The sequence below is a fragment of a genome, unplaced genomic scaffold, assembly GCF_019419815.1.
Source record: "Pyrus x bretschneideri cultivar Hongxiangsu unplaced genomic scaffold, Pyrus_bretschneideri_v1 Contig51, whole genome shotgun sequence".
Lineage (NCBI taxonomy): Eukaryota > Viridiplantae > Streptophyta > Magnoliopsida > Rosales > Rosaceae > Pyrus > Pyrus x bretschneideri.
The window spans coordinates 493,587-519,144 of NW_025999789.1; the positions used below are offsets into that span (position 1 = coordinate 493,587).

A 25,558-nucleotide genomic window follows, 5' to 3' on the forward strand; every position below is an offset into this window, starting at 1 on the left:
TCACTAAAACCTCAAAGAGACACACTGAAACAACTCACTAAAACCTCAAAGATAAGAGTCCTTGCAAATGTATGTCAAATTATGAGTTGTGTATATCGAGGAAATACTGTGTACTTGTAAGGAGCCGAGTATTTTTCCCACTAGTATGGCATATTGAGTTAAAATGAAGCATGAAAAACCTATGTTCATGTCAGACACGGTACCAATATGCCGTAAAAATTGTGTGTGAACTGTGAATCTTGTTTGAAAGCAGGCGAGAGAGTAGAGTTCCATGAACATAGTGTTGTATGTTTATAATTTACTTGGGAAAATATCATAAGATCGAAACAAGTTACAGCAGCAAAACCATACAACTTCATGTCATTTGACATTTTTCTTCGATTTTAATAGAACTGAATATAAACAAATTCTACTTTGATCAATCTTATCTCGACTTCTTTATCACGAAAGAGATTCAATCATGTAAAATCTTCCCAATTCCATGCCATTCGAAATGGTTCACAACTAACAGTCTAACAAGCAATTTCTGGTTGTCATCCTTCAACTTCAATAGTACTGAACACGCAAAATTTCTTCGACTTGCAAAATTTCATTAAAAAGTACCATCCGATCCCCGCCACGGTCATCAAACCGCTGATCAAGTACACAGTCTTGGTAGCAATAGCCATGATAAAGACCAAAAACCCAGATGGAATCAAGCACATGATCACCAAACCTGGCATCCTCATCGGAACTCGAAAAGGCCTCTTCAATGTCGGCGACTTCCTCCTCAACCAAAGAAAAGCTGAAAATTCCAATAGCATTCCCAAACTATACAAGAAATTTGCAGATGATACAATATCTGTAAAGTTCATGAAGGAAACTCCAAGAGTGATCACTGTGGAAAGTAAAATTCCGACCCACGGGGTGTTAAACCTCTTGGACCGAAGAGCGAAAAACTTAGGCAAGAACCCTATATCCGCCATACCGAGAAGCTGGTAACCACAACTGCTTAGTTGTGCTTCAAAAAGTCCAATCCCTGATAACACTGCACCAACTTCAATCCAATACTTCAACCATTTTCCAGCGATCATTTCAGCAGCCTCGGCATGAAATCCAGAACCCCATCTAGTTTGATCCACATTAACCGAACCAATCACAGCGAAAAGTGGGAACAAGTACGCCAAGCAAGTAAAGATCACCGCCACGAAAAGAGCCACCGGAAAAGTTTTCTGGGGGTTATCTACTTCCCCAGCTAAAGTACTCACGTTGTCCCAAAAATTTAAATTCCAAAAGAGGGTGTTGAAGAACAAGTTCCAATCTTTCTTCACACCCTTCTGCCCGAGACTCAACCAACGGTGAGGATGAATCTTCGGAATGGCAATCAAACACATCAAAATAAAAGGTGAAAGCGAAGCGATAGCGAGAAGAACAGCAGCATATCCAACAATAGTTAAACCGGTATAGTTTACGAAAGAAAGAATCAGAGTTGAAACAGAGATTGCAAGATACCTAGGCCAACCGGATTCGAAAGCAGGGATTATCTTGTCCATGTAATCAATGCAAAGAACCGGAAATGCTGCGATGTTGATGACTCCGCTGAGAAACTTCCAGGTTCCCATCAAAGAGCCCCAGAAAGGGCCGAAAGCGCGGTCTGCCCAGATGACAAAACCGCCATTTCCTGGGAAGGCGGTGGAGAGCTCGGCAGTGATGAGAGCTTCCGGGACACTCCAGATGAATGGGAAGATGAGGAAGCCGAGAATGGCGAAAAGGGGTCCGGCGGCTTTGACTGCAGGCTCTTCCCCATAAGGACCACCCGCGACTTCGAAGTAGATGAGAAAGATAAGAGGGATGAGGGTGAGTTTCTTTCGGTTTGTGGCGGCGGTTGTGGTCGTTGCGGCGGTGGTGATGGGAAGGTCTTGATGAACCATTGGAGTTTTTGGAGGAGAAGGTTCCACAGTGAACTCTTGGTTTTGTGGCTCGTGTGACAGTTTGCTGAGTCAAAGACTTCGGCCTGTATTTAACTTAAAAGAAGGTAGAGTCCTATTGGGGATCTTTTTTATTTTTTATTTTTTTGGGTCATTCAAATACGGATGCAGTTGGATTCTGATGAGGCGCCCACCTAGGCATTCGTCTAGTCTGTTCAGACATATTTAGACATCTGTCTAGGTTGCAATTTAGTTAAATATAAAATATATAATTTTTGTTTTGTATTATATTTTTTAATAAATTGTAAGAAACTTGTTGTATGCTAAAATGAACACAAATTATATACTTGTTCCCTATATTTTCATTATATTTTAATACTTCATAATATATATGTCATTTTATTTTGTAATTTATGATGTAATTATATATATATTTTAAGTATAAATAAATACTTATTTACACGATATTTAATTAAATCTATCTAGGCCTAGTCTAGGTCCTAGGCCGCAGCCTACTTTCCGACTAGCGCTTAGCGTCTTTTAGAATCTTGATTTATTCAGATTTAATACATGTATTCTTTTTACATTGGATAATACATGTATCTTTCTCATTAAAAATACAAATAACTAGATTTAACCGCACAAATTCTACATTTTATTAATTAAATATTAGAAGATTTACTTCCCAGCTGAATTCTATCATTTTCACACCCTTTACTGCATAACTACAAGAACCAAGTACCGAGAGAAAGAGTTATACCTGAGCTGATTTTTAGTTTTTTTATTAAAGCGCTCAAATTTTAATTAAACTGCTTTACCTTTATCAACTGTATTGTAATTAGTGCTGGATTTTTTTAATGGTTAGGTCTTTCCTCTTTACATACTGCATCGATCACATATTTTTTTTCATTTTTTTGAGTACAGGGTAGTATAAAATAACATTTATACTTAAAAGCCTATATACATCAACTCTCTTGTCTGCTCATAATATATTTATAAGTGTATCAACAAATCACGAAAAAAGCTGATCGTGGTACTAAAAAATTTGCACCAAAATATTGTAGCAAATCTTATTAGGGTTTACAGTCAAAGAAGGCAGCTGCCGTTTGCATAAAAAGAAAGAAGACAGCTGATATTTTCACTGGGGAAGTAAGGTCCATATCAAATTTACGCATACAACAAAGCATGCATTTTTCATATTGTTCGTGTGGGGATTGACATGTCACATGAGCCATGAGCCTATGATAGATTGATACAAGGCCATTCGTGTATTCCATTAAAAATAAAAATACAAAGTCAATAATTCATGCAAGTTGAGAAATTAAGATATGTTTTCCTTGGCAAGTGACTGATTTGCTTTTGTATTTTTTGTGTTGGATTTAGCAAATTTTTCCAGCTATTATTGTCCCTTATAATGGCTTCTAGTCCATGGTGGTGGAGTCAATAGAAATTGCATCCCATCCGGATTCACTTTGTGAGGATCCTAGGATCATCACATCTTAGTCATTCATCGTGTATCTTACGGTCAGAAATTATTTGACTTTTTTATTTAAAATTAAACACAAATATAATCTGACGAAAACTGATCGCATAATGTACAATGAACGGTTAGGATGTGAAAATCCCTAAGATCCCCACAAAGTGGATCCGGAGAAAATCCTCTTCCAACTCAATATCCATCTTGAATGATTGAAAAAAGCTAGGAGACATAACTTTTCTTTGGATTAAAGTTTCCCCTTCTTAATGCAACTACGATTTACAAGAGGGTAGGTGGAACACAAATAACTATTTTTATTTTCTTGTTTTGTTAAAGGAGAAATAAAGTGCAAAATCGAGAGCAGTGACATTTTAAGATTCATACAATTGATTTCATTTAGTAATATAAGGTTTTGTTGTTGTCGTTGAACGAGAATTCAAACTTGAGTACAAAATAATAGAGCATTGCAGTTCTTATTAACAAGATGAGAATACAATTCGCATGAGTAGAGCTCAGCACAAATACTGCTAATATATAAGCGAATCCCAAAATCCCGACCACAATTTGAGGCCTAATAAACTAACAACCAAAACCACTAGAACAGACTAACAACTGTTAGTTAAAGACTGACCAATACAAAGAATAAAAGGAACTAATATAGTGTCATTAGATAAAATCTTAACATAAAGAGACAGAAATACTATCACGATCAACTGATCTAACTTGAACATGAAAGGGGATGTTTGAATTGTAAACCTCACACCCCAAACTTCAGAGAGAAAAAGCTAAATTCATCTTTGTATTTGAACTTGTTAGACCAAAACTGGAGATCACATTGACCAAGAAAGAAAAAAAAAAAAAGAAATATATATATTTACCAGACTTGATTTGTAAGGTATTTTGATTAAAAAAAATTCATTATATATATTTACCAATACAAGATAGAAATGTATCTTCAGTTTTTTATAACATGGAATACTATATATTATCTAATAAAAGAAAAAACATAGAAAAATTAAACAATGTGGTTGTGTTTTGTGAGTATCTTGTATTACTCGTTAAAAAAAAATGACAATGGGATTTTTAATTTTTTTTTTGTTCCATCACTCCTTGTTTTCTATTTTTAAACTTTTATTTTCTTTGCATCAGTAAAAAAAAATAAAAATAAAAAAATAAAATAAAAAATAAAAATAAAAATAAAAAAATAAATAAAAAAATAAAAATAAAAAATAAAAATAAAAAAATAAAAATAAAAAAATAAAAATAAAAATAAAAAATAAATGATGCGTTTGCCGGGAGTCGAACCCGGGTCTATTGCTTGGAAGGCAATTATCCTAACCGTTGGACTACAAACGCCCAGATGTTCATAAATCAAGATCATATATGTATTCTTTCATATAAATTTCCAGACTTTCAGATACCATATTAGTTCTCACATCTAAAAATACTGACAAGTTCGTGAAGCTGTAGCTACATATTGTGCAATAATGGGACAATTTAGGGTTTATGCTAAGTGCCTAGAATGTTCTTTAAACTCTCTAAAGCCAGGTCAATGAATGTGCAAAAATATTGGTTTGACTGTTATTTTTTATATCAAAATTATATATATCATGCATGGTGAACTTCTTCCTAGTATGCAATGGACCGTCATAATCAGCATGATCTTGCCAGTCGTGCGCCTTTCCTTCAACAGAACGCAGAAAACATGATATATATATATATATATATATATATTGATAAGGTTAAGGTCACCTAGCAGACATTTCTCATATTTCAACCAGACCTTGCTTTGTGTAATTTAAATTGATACACTCGGAAAATGAAAATATAATGTAAGCACGTTTTCCATGTGATATAAAATAAAGACAGATCTACATCAACGGAAGATTTTGTTTCACACCTGTCAAGATTTTCATTGCTGTTTTTTATTACTACTACTATTTTGTATAATTTATTCTACCTAGTACATTGTGACAATGACCGGGTAGACAGTACGTAAGATATGTAAAATATGCAATTTAAATGAGATTCTCTCTCATTATATTTTCTGTTGTTTCCTTTCCTTTTTTACATTTTACTTTTTGTCTTTACCTTTTCATAAAAAATTCAATGTATACTGTTGATGTGACTTAACTATAACTATTTAGATAAAATGAAAGAAAAAATGAGATTAAAAGGGCAGAGAATCCTACTACTCTCCTCACCAGATAAGATTAATTTATAGTACTTTTAAGTTTTTAATTAAACAGTAAAATGTATAGAAGATGTTGTGTTCATATGTTTAAGAGCCATCTCATGTTTCAATCTGTATATATTAACGACGAAGTTTTGAGAAGAAGTGTAATTGTACAATGTGCTCAATATTTTCTCTTGCAACAAAGGCATGCATGAGAGACAGCAATGGAAAATTGCCGCCCCGAAAATATATGGTCTCAGCAAGAAGGGTTGAACTGGTAAGAGCTGCCAAGCAAATTATAAGCATGCCTGTTTTCCGGAATTATCGATACAAGGCATTCCCTCTTTTGCTGATTTACAAGTTCAAGAAATCATTCAGAGGCAGTCTCAGTTGTGTAATACGGCCACAGAAGGCGCCCGCAGAAAACCACGGTTGGAGCCTGGCTGTGTTGAAGAATTATATGAAAGATGCAGGAAGATTTGTGAAGAATATGGCAAGACATACTATCTAGGTCCACTGTCCAACTTCATTCTTTTATTTCCCATCAAAACTTGTTAACTATATGTTGCATTACATGATCTTTGCTCGCCAATCTATTTGTCACATTTGCATGACTACTGGTGCATGGTCTTGATTCAGGCACGTTATTGATGACAGAGGAGCGCCGAAAAGCTTTATGGGCTCTCTATGATAATTAACAATTTAACTCTCTATGGTCATATATATAGTAACAAGAAGTTTTTCTCTGGACATAATAGACTATTGATATAGTGTCAATAAGCTGTTAATAGAATTTCAATAATAGAAACGTCTCAAAGTATTTTCATCCTTTGTTGATGCAAAAATTTATTTTTTAACAAAATCCGAAAGTCCTTGCACAGAAAATTTCTATAATAAGTGATGGTGTACATATATAATTTTCAAATCAAGATGAAAGAGGAAGTTTTTATGGGTGGGGGACTCACGGTATGTCCTCAGTTGTTTGGATGTGTTCATTGTATACCGTTATTAAAAAATTAATCTCGCATGATCCTTCTCTATAAAAACATATTTTTGGGTTATATGAAAATAATCAACTATACGTTTAAGATCTTGTATCCACTACAAGTCGTTATTAGATAATTTTTTTTTTTTTTAATTCTTGTCAAATCGAAATGCATGTAGCTTGGGGCAGAAGGATAGGTGACATTGTGGATGGCCCCGGTTCTGTCTACATGAGCTCGGACGTTCTTGCTATGTGGGAAGAGAGACTGCAAGACATTTTTGAAGGACGCCCGTACGACATATCGATATCGCACTGGCTCATAACGTTTTCAGTTTCTCCTTAGACATCAAGGTGTTTAATTATCTATTAATGCTACTAATCGTGCTTGGATATTCTTTTCCAAACATGCAATTAATGTATATATTCCATTAGTTTCATAAAAATTATTTACATGATTCTACTCATATACAATATCCTTGTTTGATCGAGGGAATGCGAATGGACACAAGAAAATTCCGCTATTGGAATTTTCAAGAGCTATATTTTTACAGCTACTACGCAGGTGGAACTTTTGGCTTAATGAGTGTTCCTATAATTGGAATTGCACCAGATTCTCTGATTCCTGTTCAAAGTGTATATGAAGGGGCAATTCATTTTGGCACTGCAAATCAACTGACCAACATCCTTAGAGATGTTGGGGAGGAGTAAGCTTCTTTAATATTCATATACATCGTGTTGAGAGTTGTCCAGCGTCGAAAAATGAAGCTTTGCCTGAGTAGTTTATATCATATTGAGCCTCTCTTATTATTGTCAATCATTTTTGGGTTGGATGCTGATGTTCTAAAACACACGTTGGTTTTAATTTCTTCACTCGCTCAATTTATCTCTCCGACCAATGTCCCTTTTTTTGTTATTTTTTATAGTGCTACGCTTGACAGAGTTTATCTTCCCCAAGACGAGCTTGCACATTTTGGGTTATCCAATAACAATATTTTTGCAAGAAATGTAACTAATCAGTGGAGAGAGTAGGAGAAGATCAGATTCAGAGAAGAGAGTTTCTCAACTTGACAAGGCTAGCCGTTGACTAGTATATACATATACATTACACTACAAATTTACAATGAATGTATTTGCAGCATTGCATTTGTTACTTGAATTCAAGTAACACACACACACACACACACACACACACACATATCGACTTCCTGTGATGATGTGCAGTACTAATTTTGCAGATATGGTCAGCGTACGTTATTGCTATATCGTCGCATCTTGGATGCTATTGAAGACAACGACTACGATAACTTCACAAGGAGAGCATATGTAAGGAGAGTTAGGAAACTTCTCATGTTGCCTTTGGCTTACAAAAGATCTCTATAAAACGGAGCAGCAGAACTCACATTCACATCTTGTTGAAATGGAAAGTTATATGTAAATTTGGCTTTTACGTCTCGAATTTATATATAAATCAATCATCAAGCAATTAGTGAGAAATCATATAAAAGTCATTTTGATAAACAACTGAAATTATATGTCAAATTACCAGAATGTGTTTTGCGTATAATATCTGAAGAAAAAATAATACGTTTCGTGTGTATAGAGAATGAAGACATATACTCAAGTTTTTCACCTTGATCATTCATTTCAATTTTTTGTGAAGGAAAAAACTGAACTTCAAAGCAACCATGAATGTCCTTAACCAACTAAACTACAATAACCATGCATCCTTCTTTTATTCATTCACAACTTACCTTTTGTGTGCTGCATAACTCAGAAAACAAATAAAAAATGCGTTTGCCGGGAGTCGAACCCGGGTCTATTGCTTGGAAGGCAATTATCCTAACCGTTGGACTACAAACGCGCAGATGTTCAGTAATCTTAAAAACTCATTTTTGTATTAGTACGAACTCTAATTTGTTCTGCTACCCAGCTTGCGTCGGGCTCTGAAACAGCCAGCCATGGAGTCGATTCCTTTGAGTCATGCAGTCTCTGCAACCAATCAGAGCTTTCTACTAAGAAGACAAAGTAACCCAGAGAACCAATTTCAGAGCCAAAGGTTTCACCTTCACAACCCAACTCGGCGTTTTCGAATTCATTCCAAACTCTCTGGTTTTCACTGTAAACAAACACCCACCAAATCCTTTTCCACTCACTGGGATTTCCTTCATTTGAAGAGAGATAAATTCTTTGTTTGGTTTCTGAGAAAACTCAGGAAAATTTGTAAATTTTGGGATTGGCTTTAATGCTTTATTTGCTTGTTTAGAAGTTAAAGACAAAAGGGTTTGAAATGTTATTAGATTTCATTAACTTGATTTTGGATTTTCTTCTGTTTTTTGGAGGCCATTTACTTGTGTGTGTTCGTTTGTGTGTGTGTGTGTGTGTGTGTGTGTGTGTGTGAGAGAGAGAGAGAGAGAGAGAGAGAGAGAGAGAGAGAGAGAGAGAGAGAGAATTGAGATTAATCAGAGGATATGTATAGAATCCAATACAAATATCAAAAGTTTGAATTTTTGGATGCCTTGCCTTTGAAATCTTTGAATTTCTATACTTTTGTCAAATATGTAGCGTTAAACAAACAACATTGGGGGAGGGGTAAATGAAGCGCGGGACATTAGACGTTTCACATATGCAACTTCTATCAAATCTTCGGTGTACTAAAATATTTTCCTCTTTTGTTCAGATTCCAAGGGCTATGCTAAGCCTTCGCGTGTCTTGCCATCTACAGAAGTGAAAATCTGCACAGATAACTCAGTGGAAAAGCTTTTCTCGGCGATGACGGATCTCAGCCTCTATACAAGTTTAAGTTAGGTACCGTACTAGTAATGTTTGTGGCTCAAGTCTCTCTGACTTGAATGCTGGAATCCTCCTGTGCGTGATAGACGAAAATGGTGACTCAATATTACAGAGGATACCGTCGAGTGTTGAGTGTCGTAACAGACCATGCTACAGATTCGAAGGATGGCGTGCTTCACTTTCAAAGACGTTCTGTTGATCCGTTCACCTTTGAGGGAACTAAGCTTGGAAAAATTGAAGCTGAGTCTTGAATCAGGTTAGACTTACTAGAATTCGTTTAGCATCCATAGGCTAAGTATAAAACGATGAATGTGCACACCGAAAATTTACTGCTAGCAGATTCACTATATGTACTCTTGTCTCTGGTGTATGCGAACTAGTTGAATTTATATAGGATCAAAAACTGAATTAGAAAACTGGCATTACGCATGTTTTACCAAATCATGCTAACAATTGTTAGACTGTCCAAAATCAGGTTAATGGCGGTTAGGAAGTGTGAGCTTGATCGTTATCTGTGGGCGCCAAAGTTCGTTGGAAGAAAAGGATGAAAATAAAATACTGGTTTTAGTTACAACTTTGAGGCTGAGGATACCTTGCTGGGGGAGGGAAGTGACAGCTCCATGGTACAACTTAGACCTTGTCACCAAGCTATCCGGGTTGACCCCGTCAGCATCTTCACCAAAAGCCTCCCTGAATCAACTCTACCTGTGAGTGGGATATCAAACGGGGAAACCATGAGAGAATACGAGGATTTGAAACTGTCTTTGCTGCTTTACGATGCCATGCTGATCTTTGTTGGTACATCAGTCGCATCCTTCTCAGCTGCGGAAAACATAAGCTTTGCATTTTTAACAGTTGGGATGGGCGGCTTCTTTTATCTCCTGCTACTGCAAAGGTCGGTTGATGGATTGCCCGCTGCAGAATTGACTTCCACGAACACAGGACAGACCAACCAAACCTTCGGAGGATCTAAGGTTCCAATATTTGTCCTTGCATTGGCAATTGGTTTCACTTTACTCACAGTGAAGTATGGCTCGGGGGACGTCCCAATCGTATTCACGCCGAAAGAACTCATAGCTGGGATGATTGGATTTCTTGCATGTAAAGTTTCTGTGGTCTTGGCGGCAGTTAAGCCCTAGCCAATAAGTCTAAAGATAAACGAGTGATATATCTTCTGTGTAGACAAGATATAATGGCCTGGATCGTCTTCAACGCCTGTCGTTCAAGATAACTCATATTTATCCCAGGCTGTGGGGTTAGGTTTTTTTTTTTTTTTGTGGGATTCGGCACCTGATTTTGGGTTCGTTTGGAAATACTTTTAAAATAGCTAAAAATGCTTTTTATGAAAATATTTTTATACCAATTCTTAGCAAAAATACAAATGAATCTTGAAAAAATACTTGAAGTGCTCATGTATTTTTGGAAACCAAAAACATTTTTCTTTAAAAACGATTTCATTCATTTTAAAAACACTTCTAAACGAACTATTTATGTCATCTTTTGTTAGAGGCTAGTGGGAGTCGGACATGCCCAATTACTGTTTCTTATTGCCCTTTCTGCTTTGGGGATTGTTTCTGCTTGCCTAAACCTTCATTACCCTCGACGTTGTCATTAAAGCAACAAAAGTAACCGTTGTATAATTGGAAAAATCACAAACCTGTAAAGGTTTTGTAGCTCAAATAATTAAGACATTTATTCACTCTATACATCTGAGATTCCATGTCCGAATCTCCTCCCTCCCTTGATATCTTGTTTCCGGAAGAAAAAAAAATTGAAGTGAATGCATGTCATGTAAAAGCACGATGTCCATGTTAGTACTTTTGTCTTCATTTTTTTTTAAAAAGAACGATTTCCATGTTAGGATTAAGATAATAGATGAACATGCCTAGAAGATGCGTTTCATGAGTCAAAGATTGAATTTGATTATTTTATCATATTTTATTTATATGTTACTTAGTCAGCATACAATAGTGCTGTTATATATGCTTCAACCTACTTACTAATTAATCCAGAAATCTCTGGATCAACCCATGGCATCTTCCATGTGTGAATGCAGTAATATACTTTGATAATTGGACAAAAGTTTGAGTTCCAACATATCATTTTATACATGATATTCAAGTTCCAAAAAATTTTATTCCTCTGGCTGGATATTGTCAACAAATGTGTCCCCTCCCAACCACCCCTGACCCGCCTTGTAGCAAACCACAATTTTATTACTCTGTCTCAATAGTGTCCACAAAAGTGGAGAGAACTGAACTTCGCTCTTTCTATCCTTTTAAAATATAACGAAATTCGGAACGATAAGTTTACTCCGTCACTAATTCATCTTGTATTTTCAATTTAGACAATATTTGAAAGTTAAATTTATTTACTTCTTCATTGTATGTTGAATCCACAATTTTTTCCAATCGAATCCGACCATAAACATCAAATGAGACCATAGGTCACATTTGGTGCCTAAAAATAAATTAGTTAACTCGCTAAAATTAAACGTATTGAAGTAAGAAATGAACGACAATTTATAAATTATCCAAGTTAAAAAAGTTAGATAGTTTAGTTCTAAAGTATTGACATCCTATCATTTCGTGGGGAATTAAAAGGTAGATTTTTGTCATGATTAATTCATTTTCCACCTTGAACCGTCAACTCATAGCCGTCTGCAATGCCGGTGAAATTCCTAAACAAACAACAAGAAACAAAAATATTCAATACTAATATTGAATCCAAAGTGCTTAATAATTAAGTACTTCCCTCGCCGACTTTAGTTTCCACTAGAAAGTTTTGCCCGCACGTTGTTGCGGGATTAGAAATTGTGTGAAAAATTATGTTTCAAAGGTATAAACACATCAATATATATCACATCTAATTAAATTATGGCAACAACATATTGACGCACTTAATATGGAAATTCATAAACTATTTGACAATACGAAACCAAGCAATCTCTAAACATGAGAAATGGATCTTAGAAAGTATAAATCCTACCTCATATATATTAACACAATTAACAAATTCTCAATGCATGATCACAAAAAGGTATAGAAAAGTAATTCAATTTCTAAATTTCAAAAAATGGAAAAGATAAAAAAATGGTCTAAGTTCTCACCATATTGAAAATTATGTATCGTTTTAACATGAGCTTGGGTTGATTTCGGTTACCACCATTAATAAAGCTAGTGACTTCAACCTGTGCTAGCAAACGACTGAATTAGACGCAAGCAAACTTCGATTTAACCAAATCAAAAAAGAAATCACGATCAAACTAACCTCTCTTCTTCCAATATGTAGAAGCTGTCTTTTGTTTTGCCTTTGTGAACAGTGCACTTTTCACTCTCTACACACAAAAAGAGCACACTCAAAATGCTCAACAACATTATAAAACTTAATAAATTATACATATAAAATACTATATATGTATTTGGACATAAAGTATAAAAATTTACTAACATAATCAAGCTTAAATTTAACAAAAGAAGTAATTATGAATTGAAATCAAATGATATTATAGTTGTTAAAAAAAAATACCTAACCAATTTTTACAAATAGCATCATAAATTGTTAAAAAAATAACAGCATTGAAAAATCTAATTACTCAAATCTGTAATTCAATTAAAACACATCACTGAAAACCCCAAGGAGAGAGGTGCATATTCCTAACCTTGCACAGTTAAAATTGCATTTTGTTTGAGGAGGAGAAAAAATGGTCAAACTAATAAGTCAATACTTAAATAGGTTTACTCTGGTGTCCATTATTTTTTAATACACACATAATGCTGTATGTTTAAATCAACACTGATTCTTGCATACCTTTGGTTATATAATGTTTGGAGTTCAATGTATATATACCCAAATGGGAATTATTCTTTATCCAAAATTTAGAACAAACCAACTCATCCAAGAACGCAATGAAATTTAACTGCAACTCCAATATAATCAATGTAAATTATTATAGCGAAACAATGTGATCAAACTTAAACAAAACTCCAAATCCACCAAAAGTATAAATTTCTTACCTTGCGTACAGAGGGCTTCAGAAAACGACAACGTTTCTAGCCTGGAAATAAAACCCCCAAAATCAGAAAAATGAAATTTGCACAGAATTTGCAGTTCTAAACACAAAATTACCCACCCCAAATCGGCCAAAGAACTTACCCTCTAAACTCAAACAAAATCAACTCCAAACTTAATTAAATTTGTTTTCTTTTCCAAAACTTGTCTCAATCTGCAACATAATGACCAGCTTGTTACATAACTAAAGATCCAAATGATATAAGGTCTTAAAAATGGTTTATTTCGTAGGACATTAATTAGTCATGACTCGTGCTTGTGCATACGATGCCTCACTTGACTCAATAGGAACAGATAGGTGCTCAAGTTTTTCTTGGTTAAGATACTCATATTGTGCTTAATTAGCATCACACATCATGACATTAAAGTTCTAATCATGTTAGACCTATGCCATGTAGTTAAAAGCATAAATAAGCTAAACAAAAACACGAAAAATAAGTTTTACGTTTATTATTTATACATGCACTCCTCTAAACTATTTCAGGCTACATCAATTTAGTCCTCACATTCCTACAAACTGGATGACAATATATTCCCTCACGATATGGAGAACTGTTACTACAGAACTCCTACAGTGGACATTTACATGCATGTATCATCACAAAAAGAAATGGATAAGAAAAATGAAAAAAAAAAAATTTAAATCCACCAAAACTTGAACAAAATCAACCCCAATGAACAACCAAATTCAACTCCAATATAATAAAACTTAAAAAAAACTTTAAATTGCTTACCCCAAAAATAAAAGGCGTTCAAGTTTGAAAACAAAACCCCCAAAATAAAAAAAGGGAAATTTGCAAAGAAAACTCATTTTGAAATTCAAATATATAGTTCTAAACATAGAATATTCAAATCACATAATTATCAACCCCAAATCGGCCGGAAAACTCACCAGGAAACGCAGCTTTTTTCTGGGCTTAAAATTTTCTTCGAATCGGGACCAAATTCACGGTTTTTTTTTAATTTTTTATTTGAATTTCTGGGTTGTCTCCCAATCTCATAAGTATTTCGAACCAACCAGAAAAAAACCAATCGAAGTGTACAAAAACTGAATAAAAAGCTTGAGTAAGGCAGTAGTACATAGTTAAGGAAGCATGATTGCCATAAGAGATATTCAACAAAAGTAGTGTGATTGTAAACTTTACAGAAGTATCTCAACATTAAGCATCTGCACACCTTCGCTTTCTTCAAACTCCTTTCCTTAAATTCATTTTAATTTTCATCAAATTCACGAACCTATGCAAGCCGAACAGTGTTGTTGGTGCTTTCTGAGAGAGAGAAGGTAATGTTTCTGAGAGAGAAGACGAAATGGAAGCAAAAGTGGAGTTTGTTTCGAAGCAAACCCAATTCAGCTAACCTTCACAATGATCGACAGGCGGACAATGGGGGGTAAACATGTAATTTCATTGTGCTGAACACAAAAACGAGCCATGGGGATCAAAAGAGGGGCATTTCGGTCAAATCACTGGTAATGAACAGTATTCATCAACTGAGTTTTAATATATATAATTTCATACAAGATGACAACAGTTTAATCTGTTTCCTCGTTGTTTCAGTCATGCTTTATTTAATCGCTATAGAAATCTTTTTCCTTCAAAGTTAATTTCCACATGGAGCCCCAAAATATTGAAACTGAAACATCACTCCATGACAAAACACTAAAAAATTATTCAAGAAGCTCAAAGGAGCATCATATTTTGATGTTTTCAGAAAGATTCTGTTGATGAGATTGCAGAAAGATTCTATCGATGAGATTGCAGAAGAAAACAGCCTTTGCAACAACGCTTGAGTAGATAAGCTAAAAACAACACAACACAACAGCCTCTTTGTAATTCACGTCACCTCCTACCCAACAAGGGTTTTGTACTCAAGTGTGTGTATTTGTTAGTTGACACGTATAATCTACAGAAATATGCCCAAATAAAACCAGTTACAAAATTTTAATTAGAACAATGGACAATAAGCCATTTATATAACATGTTTTGGATAAAGACGGATTGGGTAAAATTCTAAATGAAAACCCAATTCACCAAGACAGTTCACCACTTGTTACATAATATGACTTAGAGTCTTTTTTTTTTATTTGTTTAGTGCTCTCTAATTCTATTTTTAAAAATATTCTATTTCATTAGAGGGCACTAAACCAACAATAAAATAGCACTAAAACATATATTACCGCATGTTTAGTGTCCTTATAGTGCAAACCATGACAAAAACGTTTTGGATTTTCAATTTACTACAAACAAGAAGGGTTTGGGAAGAAAGTGAGGTGAAAATGTCTTGGACTTTTAATCCAAGATTTGGCTTGTTTTACCCGTGGGCATTTTCTGCAGTACATCCAACGTCGTAAAAATCCTAGCTACAGTGATATTACATCATGAAAGAGCGAAGGGTATCTATTTAAATGCAGAGGATGTCTTCCATTTCACATTTCTATATTTCTCTCTAGACCCTTTTGAAAAGAACTGAAAAACTTCCAAATGTGTTCCACATTTTCCTTCGCAGGAAAGACTTACATTGGAGAGAGCAATGGAAGAATTCGGTGTCGAAAATCTATGGTCACAGCAGCAAAAGCTCAAGTGATTACAGCTCCCAAGCATAGAAGCAGGCCTGTTTTTCCTCAGCTTTCAATTCAAGGCATTCCTCTTGCTGATTTACAAGTGCAAGAAATCGTTCAAAGGCAGTCTCAGACTTATAGTGTGGACGGGGAAGGCGGCCGGAGCAGGCCGCAGTTTAACCCTAGCTTCCTTGAAGAAGCATATGAGAGGTGCAAGAACCTTTGTGCAGAATATGCCAAGACATTCTATCTAGGTTCAACTTCATCACCCTTGTTTCTTTCTCCATCAAATTTTTTAACGGCATTCCAAAGCATTAACTTCATGATATTTTGCTTGCCACGCTACTGAATTCAAAATAATGATCAATTTTTTCATGACTATGGGATTTAATTCTTGTGCACTCTCTTGGTGCAGGCACTTTACTTATGACAGAAGAACGTCAAAAGGCGATATGGGCAATCTATGGTGAGAATTCAACTCTCTATGTTCATGTAGTTTCACCTGGTAGATGTTATTTAGGCCAGTTGATCAAAGCAATATGTCATTTGCAATCAAGCTTGAATTCTCGTCTTGCAGATTAGATTATTTTAGAGTAGCACTTTGTTAACAAAAAAGTGGTGTTGTACAACTCAACATAATTGGAAGAAAAATTATGTTCATAAAGTTGCCACACAAGAAATCATTCTTTGTCCAAATAAATTTTGAATGATTATAATGTGATTTTTGAAAAATGAAATGCAGTCTGGTGTAGGAGGACAGATGAACTAGTGGACGGCCCGAATTCCGGCTACATGACCTCAGAAGTTCTTGATAGATGGGAACAAAGATTAGAAGACATTTTCGAAGGACGGCCTTATGACATGCTTGATGTTGCGCTAACTCATACTGTTTCCAATTTCCCTTTAGACATCAAGGTGCTTATAAAATGTATCATTTAGTTCACTAAACTTATGATTATTTGGTGCTCGTCAAATTTTTCATCTCATGAACTCCCCTTCTTGTGACCACAAGCCTTTTCGGGACATGATCGAGGGTATGCGAACAGACACAATAAAATGCCGATACCAAAATTTCCAAGAGCTCTATCTTTACTGCTACTACGTGGCAGGGACAGTTGGCCTAATGAGTGTTCCTGTAATGGGAATTGCACCAGATTCTCTGATTTCTGCACAACGTACATATGATTCTGCATTATATTTGGGCATAGGAAACCAACTCACAAACATCCTTAGAGATGTTGGAGAGGAGTAAGTTTCTTTGATATGCACTAATTGCTCATTTCTAAGTTCCTCATTGTCAAACATTAATTAGGCTAGTTGACTAGGGTAATATGTTTGATCTTTCACACACAAGTTTGAGCGCACATCACCTTTGATCTGATTTTTTTTCTATTGTTTTTTTAGTGCAATGAGAGGGAGAGTTTATCTTCCCCAAGACGAGCTTGCACAGTTTGGGTTGTGTGATAACGATGTTTTTTCAAGAAAGGTGACTAATCAATGGAGAGCATTCATGAAAGAACAAATTGCAAGAGCAAGGTTTTATTTCAACCTAGCAGAAGAAGGAGCTTCTCAGCTTGATAAGGCTAGCCGTTGGCCGGTATATACCTCTTTCCAAAATTTTATTAAGTGATTTTGTTCCATTACCAGCATCATTGATGTCAGGGACGAAAAAGAAAACAATCCATCGCTTGTTTGAGACTTTTTTGGAATGACTAAAAGCGTTTTTTAACAATCAAAAGTGTTTTTTATTATATTTTGTAAAAAAATTTAAAAGTGCTTTTGTTCATAGAAGAGCTTTGTGGGTCTTAAAATTGTTAGGTAAGTCTTTAGAAAGCACTTTTCGGTATTTATCTAGGAAGCACTAAGACTTTTAATTATGAATTTAAAGTGTTTCTAGCATAGAACTTCTAACCAAAGTGCTTCCTACAGAAGCAATTCCAAATTGCTAGAAAACAAAACATTTTACTTCATAGGATAAATAAACTAATAGAATATTCAAATACAAACAACAATACGAATCTGTTGTTGTTGTTGTCCCTTTGTTGCAGTTTTACCTGTTTATTCATCAACCATGCACGTTCTTGTCATTCATGATAGTTCAGAGATTGTCTCCCTTTTTCTTTGTCTAATTATCTGCTGTAATTTTGCAGGTATGGTCATCTTTACTGATATATCGAAACATATTGGACGCAATCGAAGACAACGATTACGATAACTTGACAAAAAGAGCATACGTAAAGAGTGCCAAGAAACTTCTCATGCTGCCTTTGGCATACACAAGATCTCTATCAACGCATTTCTTTGATGTCCCAATAACAAAAACATGAAGTTATACATCAAATTACTCAGACATGTTTTGCGTGTGTTCGAGCTGTGTATAAATTGTGTACATTTTTGCTCGATATAAATTTCAAAAGACTTATAGCTCAAGCAGTTAAGAGCGTTTACTGTATGTAGGCTGTATCAATTGAAGAATTCACTTTCATAACAAAAATGCAAATAATGATAGTTGGAACTTTCTTTCTCTTTATACCTCATCTCGATAGAATCTCTCTCGTCCAAAGCAAATGACATTAAACTTTTAGCTCATCCAAATAGACTTTCGTTTTCTTGTCTAAAACAACAAACTCACTCTCTCTCATGTTTAAAGCGAAGAATATAGTAACCAATATGCTAGAGCAAAAAGTAATATAGAATATTATCTCTACTAATAAACTGGGGCATTCTCTTGTCGAAAGAAAAGAATAGCAATAGCTCATCTAAGAACTTGTTTAAATGGAGGTTTTTTAATCAAAATAATCACTGAAATTATTATAATTCCTCACTTTAATCTCTAAGATTTAAAATTGATAGTTGTGAATTTTAAAATTGTCCACTATCAATCATTTTGATTATTATGTGAAAAAATTCCATTAAATTGAAGAAACCACCTCCACTTCAGTTCAAGTGAAGGGTTATGCTAACTCAAGACCGTCAATCATTTTAAATGTCAAGACCAAAGTAAGAAGTTATACCAATCTCAGAAATCATTTTAACTGAAAAGCCTAAAATGTATTGATTGTAATATCACCAAAAAAGTCATGTCAAAAAGTCTACAACAGAGCCAAATAAAAAATAGATTCGTGTAGGGGAAACCAACAAGACTACCAATTGGACTATGAAAAAAAAAAATTAAATAAACCTATTGGAACATTGAGAATTCATTAATTAAGGGAAAACTTAAAAAAAATTAAAAATTAAAAAAGCACCCATCGTAGGAAGCGAGCTCATCATCCCTCTACAAAATCACCAACCCCCCAAAAATACCATCCTTCTACAGAAAAGTTAAATTTAAAAATAAAAAAAAAGATTGACAAATCAGAACAGAAGATGCCACATTGTTTGCTGGAAATGGTACATATGCTGCAACAGTGTCGCCATTTCCACGGCTTCCTTTCACAGAGACTCGTGCGCCATCCAAGGAAGCCTCACCTGCCAATCCTACATGATTTTTTTCCCAAACCGACCACCACCACTGTTGTGTAATTCATAATCTTAAATTTAAAGAAGAGACCTTGATACGGAGACCTTGCAGGCAGCAGCAGCAGCAGGTAATTCAGCAACTGATTCATCAGTTTCATTATAGGAAGTAATCAGGTGTTCTTCGGGTCACATCCGGTTCTCCCCTCCTTGGAGCTGGCTCAAACTGAAATACAAGATAACAAAGTTTCAAGCATTTCCATGCAATTTGTGCAGGTATGCAACTGAATAGATCACGTGAACACATATGAATAACCATTCAGTGAACTATAACATATCACTTGTACTATTTGGCCAGCATGTGTTTGCGATAGCAGAGAGAGTTGAGGAAGAGGAAGGGGAGTTCGGAGAGAAAGTAATGACCAACCTGAATGAATGTGTGACCTTTGCAGTCATCGACTTCCAGGATGGATGCCATATTTCCACAGCGATAGCAATAATTGGGTGCACTAAATATAGTGACCACTTTTTGTTCCTGCCAAACGGTAAACAAATTAATTACACAAAACTTTCCTTCGCAAAATAAACACAGCCAAAGAATGAGGATAAATACTCACATGACCCCAGTTGTATCCTTCCATGACCAGCTGATGTGCTCTAGCAATCAACTTTAAGTTATTTGTATGATTAAACTGCTCGGATATGTCCTGTTAAAAACAACAAAAGGGAAGCAAATCAGCCTACTCAGTCAGGAATCTTGAAGACTGGCCAACTGATTCAAACTATCAACCACAACAGAAAGTGAAATGAATAAATAGGTAAAGTACCTGGCCAAACGTATATCCAGCACCCCTCGGAGAGATACCCCAACCACAGCGATCATCAGGATCAGACCATAAAAGATCACACATGGGACCCTCATGAGGAACCTCTTGTACACGGTCAAAATTACGTATGTTATCGAGGGTTTCAATGGATGGAGACAGCCCTCCATGCAGGCAGAATATTTCAGATTCAACCTTCAAACAAATAAAAGAACATATGTCAATACTTGGAAACAGAACTATTCACCCACACCTAAGACTATCAACAATGGATGTATAACAAAAGATGCAGAGTAGATCAATGCGTCACATGGTGGTACAAGTAATAGCAGTTTACAGTCATGCTGCAGCGCAACATGATTGACGAAGGCATTTAGAAACGGAACTAGGTACTCATGCAATTAACTGGCAGCAATGCACTAGAAGGTTGCACCCAGAAATTTTGAGGGTGCTTATTTTCAATAGAAACAATAAAATGAATGTTCATGGTCATGCAGACGGCTAACTTAAACAAAGTGCAGGCACTAGCAATATCTACAAAGACCATTTAAGCATCATAATTATGTCCCGTATAGCTATACTAACCAATGCTGTGAGCGGGAAATAGTCAAATAAATCTGTAAAGATCTTCCAAACATTGGCATTACCATACCTGCAAAGAGAAAAAGAACGGGTCACTTTACAAGCTTGACCAAGACGATAAATCAGGGAATGAGAAGTCTGAAGCAGGAAGACAAAAACTAGGTAACTGATCACCAGTCAATGCAAGGGCATAAGCAAATAATCAAGAGCATAATAAGCATACTGAAAAGCCATCACATGAATGTGAATATGATATGTGCAGATTATGTTGTAGAATAGCAATTGCAGCTGCAATATACTAATATACATGCGTTCATGAATATGCATACCTACATTCATGCGTGTACAAATATATGCACACAATAGCTCACCGGCCACTCATACAATATCCATCGAACCTAAAAGGCAACAACGTCCACAGGTGCAATTAATGTTTTTCTTCAATTGAAGCACACTGACTTCTATATACTGACAATTTTCTAAGGAAAATTAAACATAAATAACACCTTTACATGTATATATTTTTTAGGCCTGAGCAAAGGAAAATGAAAATTGGAGTTCTTCCAGAAGTCACAAGCCACACATATGGAGTTCTTCCAGAAGTCACAAGCCACACAAAAATCTTAGTTGTATCAAAATTGACCCACAAAACAAATAATGTTTAGAAACTCACTTCCGTAGGCACTCGTCATAAAAACCATAAACTTGAGTAATCTGCATAGGAGTAACATAAAGCCACAATCAAATACCACACATGCAAGTAGTACCAAACTGATATGAAATAATGCAATAACTAACGTAGGGAGGGGGAGTGATGCAGGAGCATCTACAAGGCTCTCCAATACTAATTGGCAATCCTAGTAGAAGCTACTGCATCTTCAAGGCCACAAGGAGAGAGAGACCAGAAGTTAAAAATACCTGACGGCTTTCATGGTTTCCTCTTAGGATAGTAATACGCTGATGATAACGCACCTTCAAGGCCACAAGGAGCTGAATAAAAATGATAAATAAGTTAGTATCATAAGGATATACATAAAGAGTGCCAAAAGGGAAGATGAAGCATCCTCTTTTTTTCCCCAAAATTCCCATCATATGAACATTAAGTAGTAAAGCGCAACATAGCTTACACCCAATCTCATTATCTTTATGTGTACTACCCTTTTTTCAGTCTCCCCTGCTAGCAAAAAAATCAAGGGATCTCACAGGTTGAGACAAATCAGGTTTCGTGTATTTTACTACCCAACCTGACCTAATCAAGTTGCAAAGCATACCAACCAAAACTGGCTCACAATAGGGTTGATATACAACCTTGGAAGCTTGCAAGCTCTAACATATGCCAGCCAAACTATTTCATTATGGCTCATGTTCAACATGTATCCAACTCTCAAAAGTATAACTTTAAGGTCTTTCATTAGGAATTGAAAATTTAATTGTCTTGATCAAAACCCTAAATAATCAAACCAAATCATTGCCCAGAGTTTCCCAAAATACCTTTTATCTTAGTGCCAGAAGGAGAACCCTAAAATTCTAGCTTAACTAATTGAAAGATAAGAAGTAGAAATAAAAATACTCAATTCTTACAGTCACTGTTTCAACTGAATAATAGCCACGGTCCACATAATCTCCCATAAACAAATAGTTTGTATCTGGGCACTGCAAAAAAAAATTGCAACGGGAAATTAATGTTATTTTTGGAAGGTGAAACATCCAACAGAACAAACCAGAAAACTACAAATTAAGAAAGAGAAAACATCACAAATAAGTAGCAACCAATTAACAACCTTGAAGAACACATACGATAAATTAAATAGCCCAAATCAGAACAATACCTTTCCTCCAATGCGGAAAAGCTCCGCCAGATCATGGAATTGTCCATGAATATCACCACAGATAGTTACAGGGCTTTTTACAGGCTGCAACGCATAAAACCCAAAATGGTTATTCATTTACCTCATGACATGCCCAAATCATTATAGGTCCAAAACCAGTATGAAACAATACAAACAATACAAAGAAAGACATGAAACAGAAACTTGCAACTAAAATGGCCCACCTGGACATTGCTTTCTTCCATTAATATTTCCTTGGCCTTCTCGCAGAGCACCCTTACCTATATATATTAAACAAACAAATTCGGATGAAAAATTATTTACATCATTGAATAAACAGAAACTCCCAAGAAACCATAATAAAAAAAAGGCCCTTTAACAAACATTAAATTGAACATGCTTGCACTTTCAATAACAGATTTCTGTTTTCTTGCTCATTAGTGCTTTCAAAAAGCGAATATTTGGTCTTATTACATATAATATTGCATAGGACTGGTGTACCATAGAACATAGCCAATGTTTGGAAATCCAAGAAGCACCATAGCAACTCAGTTTCGAAGCTCACACTCTTATAAAGTACACTATCAGCCTAGCATACCCACACAACCCTTCATTCATCCCCAAGAAATATCGATACGCTTACATGCACTATAAAGCATATACGCAGCAGGCAGATTATTTGGCAAATCAAAAGTTGTATAGAGTTTCCTCCAACAACGGAACATAAACTAAGGAGGTTTAACATTACTGATTTCAGTACTGTCCAAATAAGGGAGAATTCAAGGTATCTCCTTAACAATGTATTACAATGTACGCATTTAGCCAAAACCAGACTCAAATACTGCGCTCCACGAAGTCTCTGTTAATCACAACTCCGCAAAAATATGTTGAAAGATTCAGTTTTTATGGCCTTGGGCTCAGACACCCAAAATTTGTTTTTTCTGTTCACAAATCCCAAAGGCGGAAACCCGCAGTGTCACAGAAAATGGGATCTGACCACATTGCCAATACCCAATCCTAACAGCAGAACAAATCATTATAACTACCAAGTTCATACATTTCTTTAGAATTTTTAACCCAGTGGTAAATCCAATAAAAGATCGAAAATCCACATCAGTGAAATCAAAACATTCATCAATAGATCCCCAAACTATATGAAATCACAGCCTTGGATCGGCCCCATACGAACCCTAATTCAGCTAAATTCAATTTACAGATCACGCACACAGTTGCATACAAAGAAATGCACCACATTTCTCGATCTACCCCACTCAAGCCATAACATTTCAGAATCCGACCCGTCTCATTTCCCAAAATTCAACACAAAATCTTCCCAAAAATACATTCAAACAAAAATTAAATTAAAAAGAAAAAAGAAAAGAAAAGAAAAATAAATGGACTAAATTTAAAATTAAAATAAATAAAACTGAAAGTTAAAGGCTTTGGTTACCTCTTGCTCGGACAAGGGCTTGCACTGCATGAGTTGAGCAATCTGCTCATCCAGATTCCCATGGGAGTTCGAAGGGACCGAATCCATCCTCTTCCTCTTCCTCTTCCCCCAAAACGCACCGTGTTTCGCAGATCAAGATGCCCCTCCGAAACCCTGACCCTAGATCTGCAGGAAACCCTAGATTCCTCCTCTTCTTCTTCTTCGTTTTCTTCAAGCCGCTCAGAGATAGAGAGAGAGAGAGAGGGCGGTGGTGGAGAAATCAGAGGTTTTTAAGTTATTTTGAATTTTTCCTTTTTCTTTTGGTTTTTTTAATTTTTTTTTTTTTTTTGTGTCGGGAGTTTAAAACGATAAAATAGGGAGGATGGAGTGGTACGCGCGTGGGATGATTGGACCCGTGCATGGCTTTTGCACCGGGCGTTGGAGGTTTTTGATTGGCGGTCGTAACGCTTGGTTTTAAGAGCGCGTGAGAGACAAAGGTATTTGTGTTGTTATTTGAGATTGTGGATGTAAATAATGGATCGCCAATGGTTCGATATTTTTTCTAACAAATTATGAGAGTGAGACTCTTAACACTCAAATTCAAATTTGTTGGTATGTATGAAATCTTATTGACGTAGATGACGAGTTTAATTTAAAATTAATCTGGTTAACATATTATGAATAATGTGTTGAGGAATCAATGATCGATCGAGAAAAAATACTATAGTGTTAATTATCATTAACCTTTACTATTACAAATGACATCGAGCATTTAACAACTTAATTTTTCATTTTCAATTTTCAATTTTCATGCATTTTGTTTTGTTTCAGTCCTACAAATTGTAATGAAGTAGCTCATCAAATGGTTATATATGCTTTAAGCATGATATTGTACGGAAGATAAATGGAGGAAGACAGATCTTTTAGAGTGTCGATAATAAGGCTCGATAGACTGAAAATTTTCTTGAGAAAGGGGCTCTCTCATTGCTTACAAGTTAATCTTTGTATTTGATCTAATTTATTCTATCTAATAAGAAGAAAAAAAAAAGGTTTGAGACGCATCTAGGAGTTATATGCACATACTTTGTAAATTTAATATTCAAATGGCTAAATTTTAAGGAAAACTAATGAAAATTACTTGAAAACTTTGAGTTTTAACGATAAGGACAAAATAAAGGGTGAAGTGAATAGTGCAATGATTGACTTTTTAGTGTAAAAATATGGTTTTTCGTTAAAGTAAACAGTATCGCGGGTTTTTCGTTAAAACTCCCTAAATTTTATCTCTTTACATAAACTAAGAGCAATCCCAGTGTAAGAAGGCCCATTGACAATTGAATCCCTGCATTAAATAGTAACTGCCTTTAATGAACAGTAATTACATTTTGCATCTCCACCCCTAAATTGAATAGTCATGGCAATAGACAATAAAATATTAATATTTTTATTTTATAAAATAATAAAAATTTAAATTT

The 25,558-nt window shown here is 35.3% G+C and overlaps 4 protein-coding genes, 1 long non-coding RNA gene, 2 other non-coding genes and 1 pseudogene across 9 annotated transcripts; 3 read left to right on the forward strand and 5 right to left on the reverse strand.

The window, feature by feature from the left end:
• Positions 1–267: 267 nt before the first annotated feature.
• LOC103954037 (probable polyamine transporter At3g13620) lies at positions 268–2,053 on the reverse strand. The gene has a single exon (XM_048570030.1). It carries the CDS (start codon positions 1,908–1,910, stop codon positions 534–536), a length of 1,377 nt encoding a protein of 458 aa, XP_048425987.1. The 5' UTR covers positions 1,911–2,053; the 3' UTR covers positions 268–533.
• Positions 2,054–4,668: 2,615 nt separating this feature from the next.
• TRNAG-UCC lies at positions 4,669–4,740 on the reverse strand. The gene has a single exon. It is a non-coding gene; the product is annotated as a tRNA-Gly (tRNA).
• A 995-nt stretch (positions 4,741–5,735) lies between these two features.
• On the forward strand, positions 5,736–7,574 carry LOC103954036 (annotated as a pseudogene).
• Positions 7,575–8,334: 760 nt separating this feature from the next.
• On the reverse strand, positions 8,335–8,406 carry TRNAG-UCC. The gene has a single exon. It is a non-coding gene; the product is annotated as a tRNA-Gly (tRNA).
• Positions 8,407–9,955: 1,549 nt separating this feature from the next.
• LOC103954086 lies at positions 9,956–10,474 on the forward strand. Its single transcript, XM_048569953.1, has one exon. It carries the CDS (start codon positions 9,956–9,958, stop codon positions 10,472–10,474), a length of 519 nt encoding a protein of 172 aa, XP_048425910.1.
• A 1,365-nt stretch (positions 10,475–11,839) lies between these two features.
• Positions 11,840–14,753, reverse strand: LOC103954035. 3 transcript variants are annotated; one of them, XR_007253022.1, is made up of 6 exons: positions 14,583–14,753; positions 13,491–14,454; positions 13,352–13,392; positions 12,606–12,672; positions 12,445–12,525; positions 11,840–12,015 (listed from the first exon to the last, which is right to left on the reverse strand). It is a non-coding gene; the product is annotated as an uncharacterized LOC103954035 (long non-coding RNA). The 3 variants fall into 3 exon arrangements; XR_007253024.1 differs by having other exon boundaries at positions 13,491–13,560; positions 14,583–14,746; XR_668132.3 differs by lacking the exon at positions 13,491–14,454 and having other exon boundaries at positions 14,583–14,741.
• Positions 14,754–15,886: 1,133 nt separating this feature from the next.
• Positions 15,887–18,369, forward strand: LOC103954085 (phytoene synthase 2, chloroplastic-like). The gene is made up of 6 exons (XM_009365890.3): positions 15,887–16,217; positions 16,379–16,429; positions 16,706–16,878; positions 16,976–17,211; positions 17,368–17,560; positions 18,114–18,369. The coding sequence occupies exons 1-6, from the start codon at positions 15,887–15,889 to the stop codon at positions 18,288–18,290; spliced, it is 1,161 nt and encodes a 386-aa protein (XP_009364165.1). The 3' UTR covers positions 18,291–18,369.
• A 776-nt stretch (positions 18,370–19,145) lies between these two features.
• LOC103954033 (serine/threonine-protein phosphatase PP2A catalytic subunit) lies at positions 19,146–24,352 on the reverse strand. The gene is made up of 11 exons (XM_009365843.3): positions 24,108–24,352; positions 22,882–22,938; positions 22,658–22,741; positions 22,410–22,481; positions 21,747–21,818; positions 21,502–21,542; positions 20,832–20,898; positions 20,250–20,441; positions 20,040–20,129; positions 19,850–19,957; positions 19,146–19,648 (listed from the first exon to the last, which is right to left on the reverse strand). Exons 1-11 carry the CDS (start codon positions 24,192–24,194, stop codon positions 19,583–19,585), a joined length of 936 nt encoding a protein of 311 aa, XP_009364118.1. The 5' UTR covers positions 24,195–24,352; the 3' UTR covers positions 19,146–19,582.
• Positions 24,353–25,558: the final 1,206 nt, after the last annotated feature.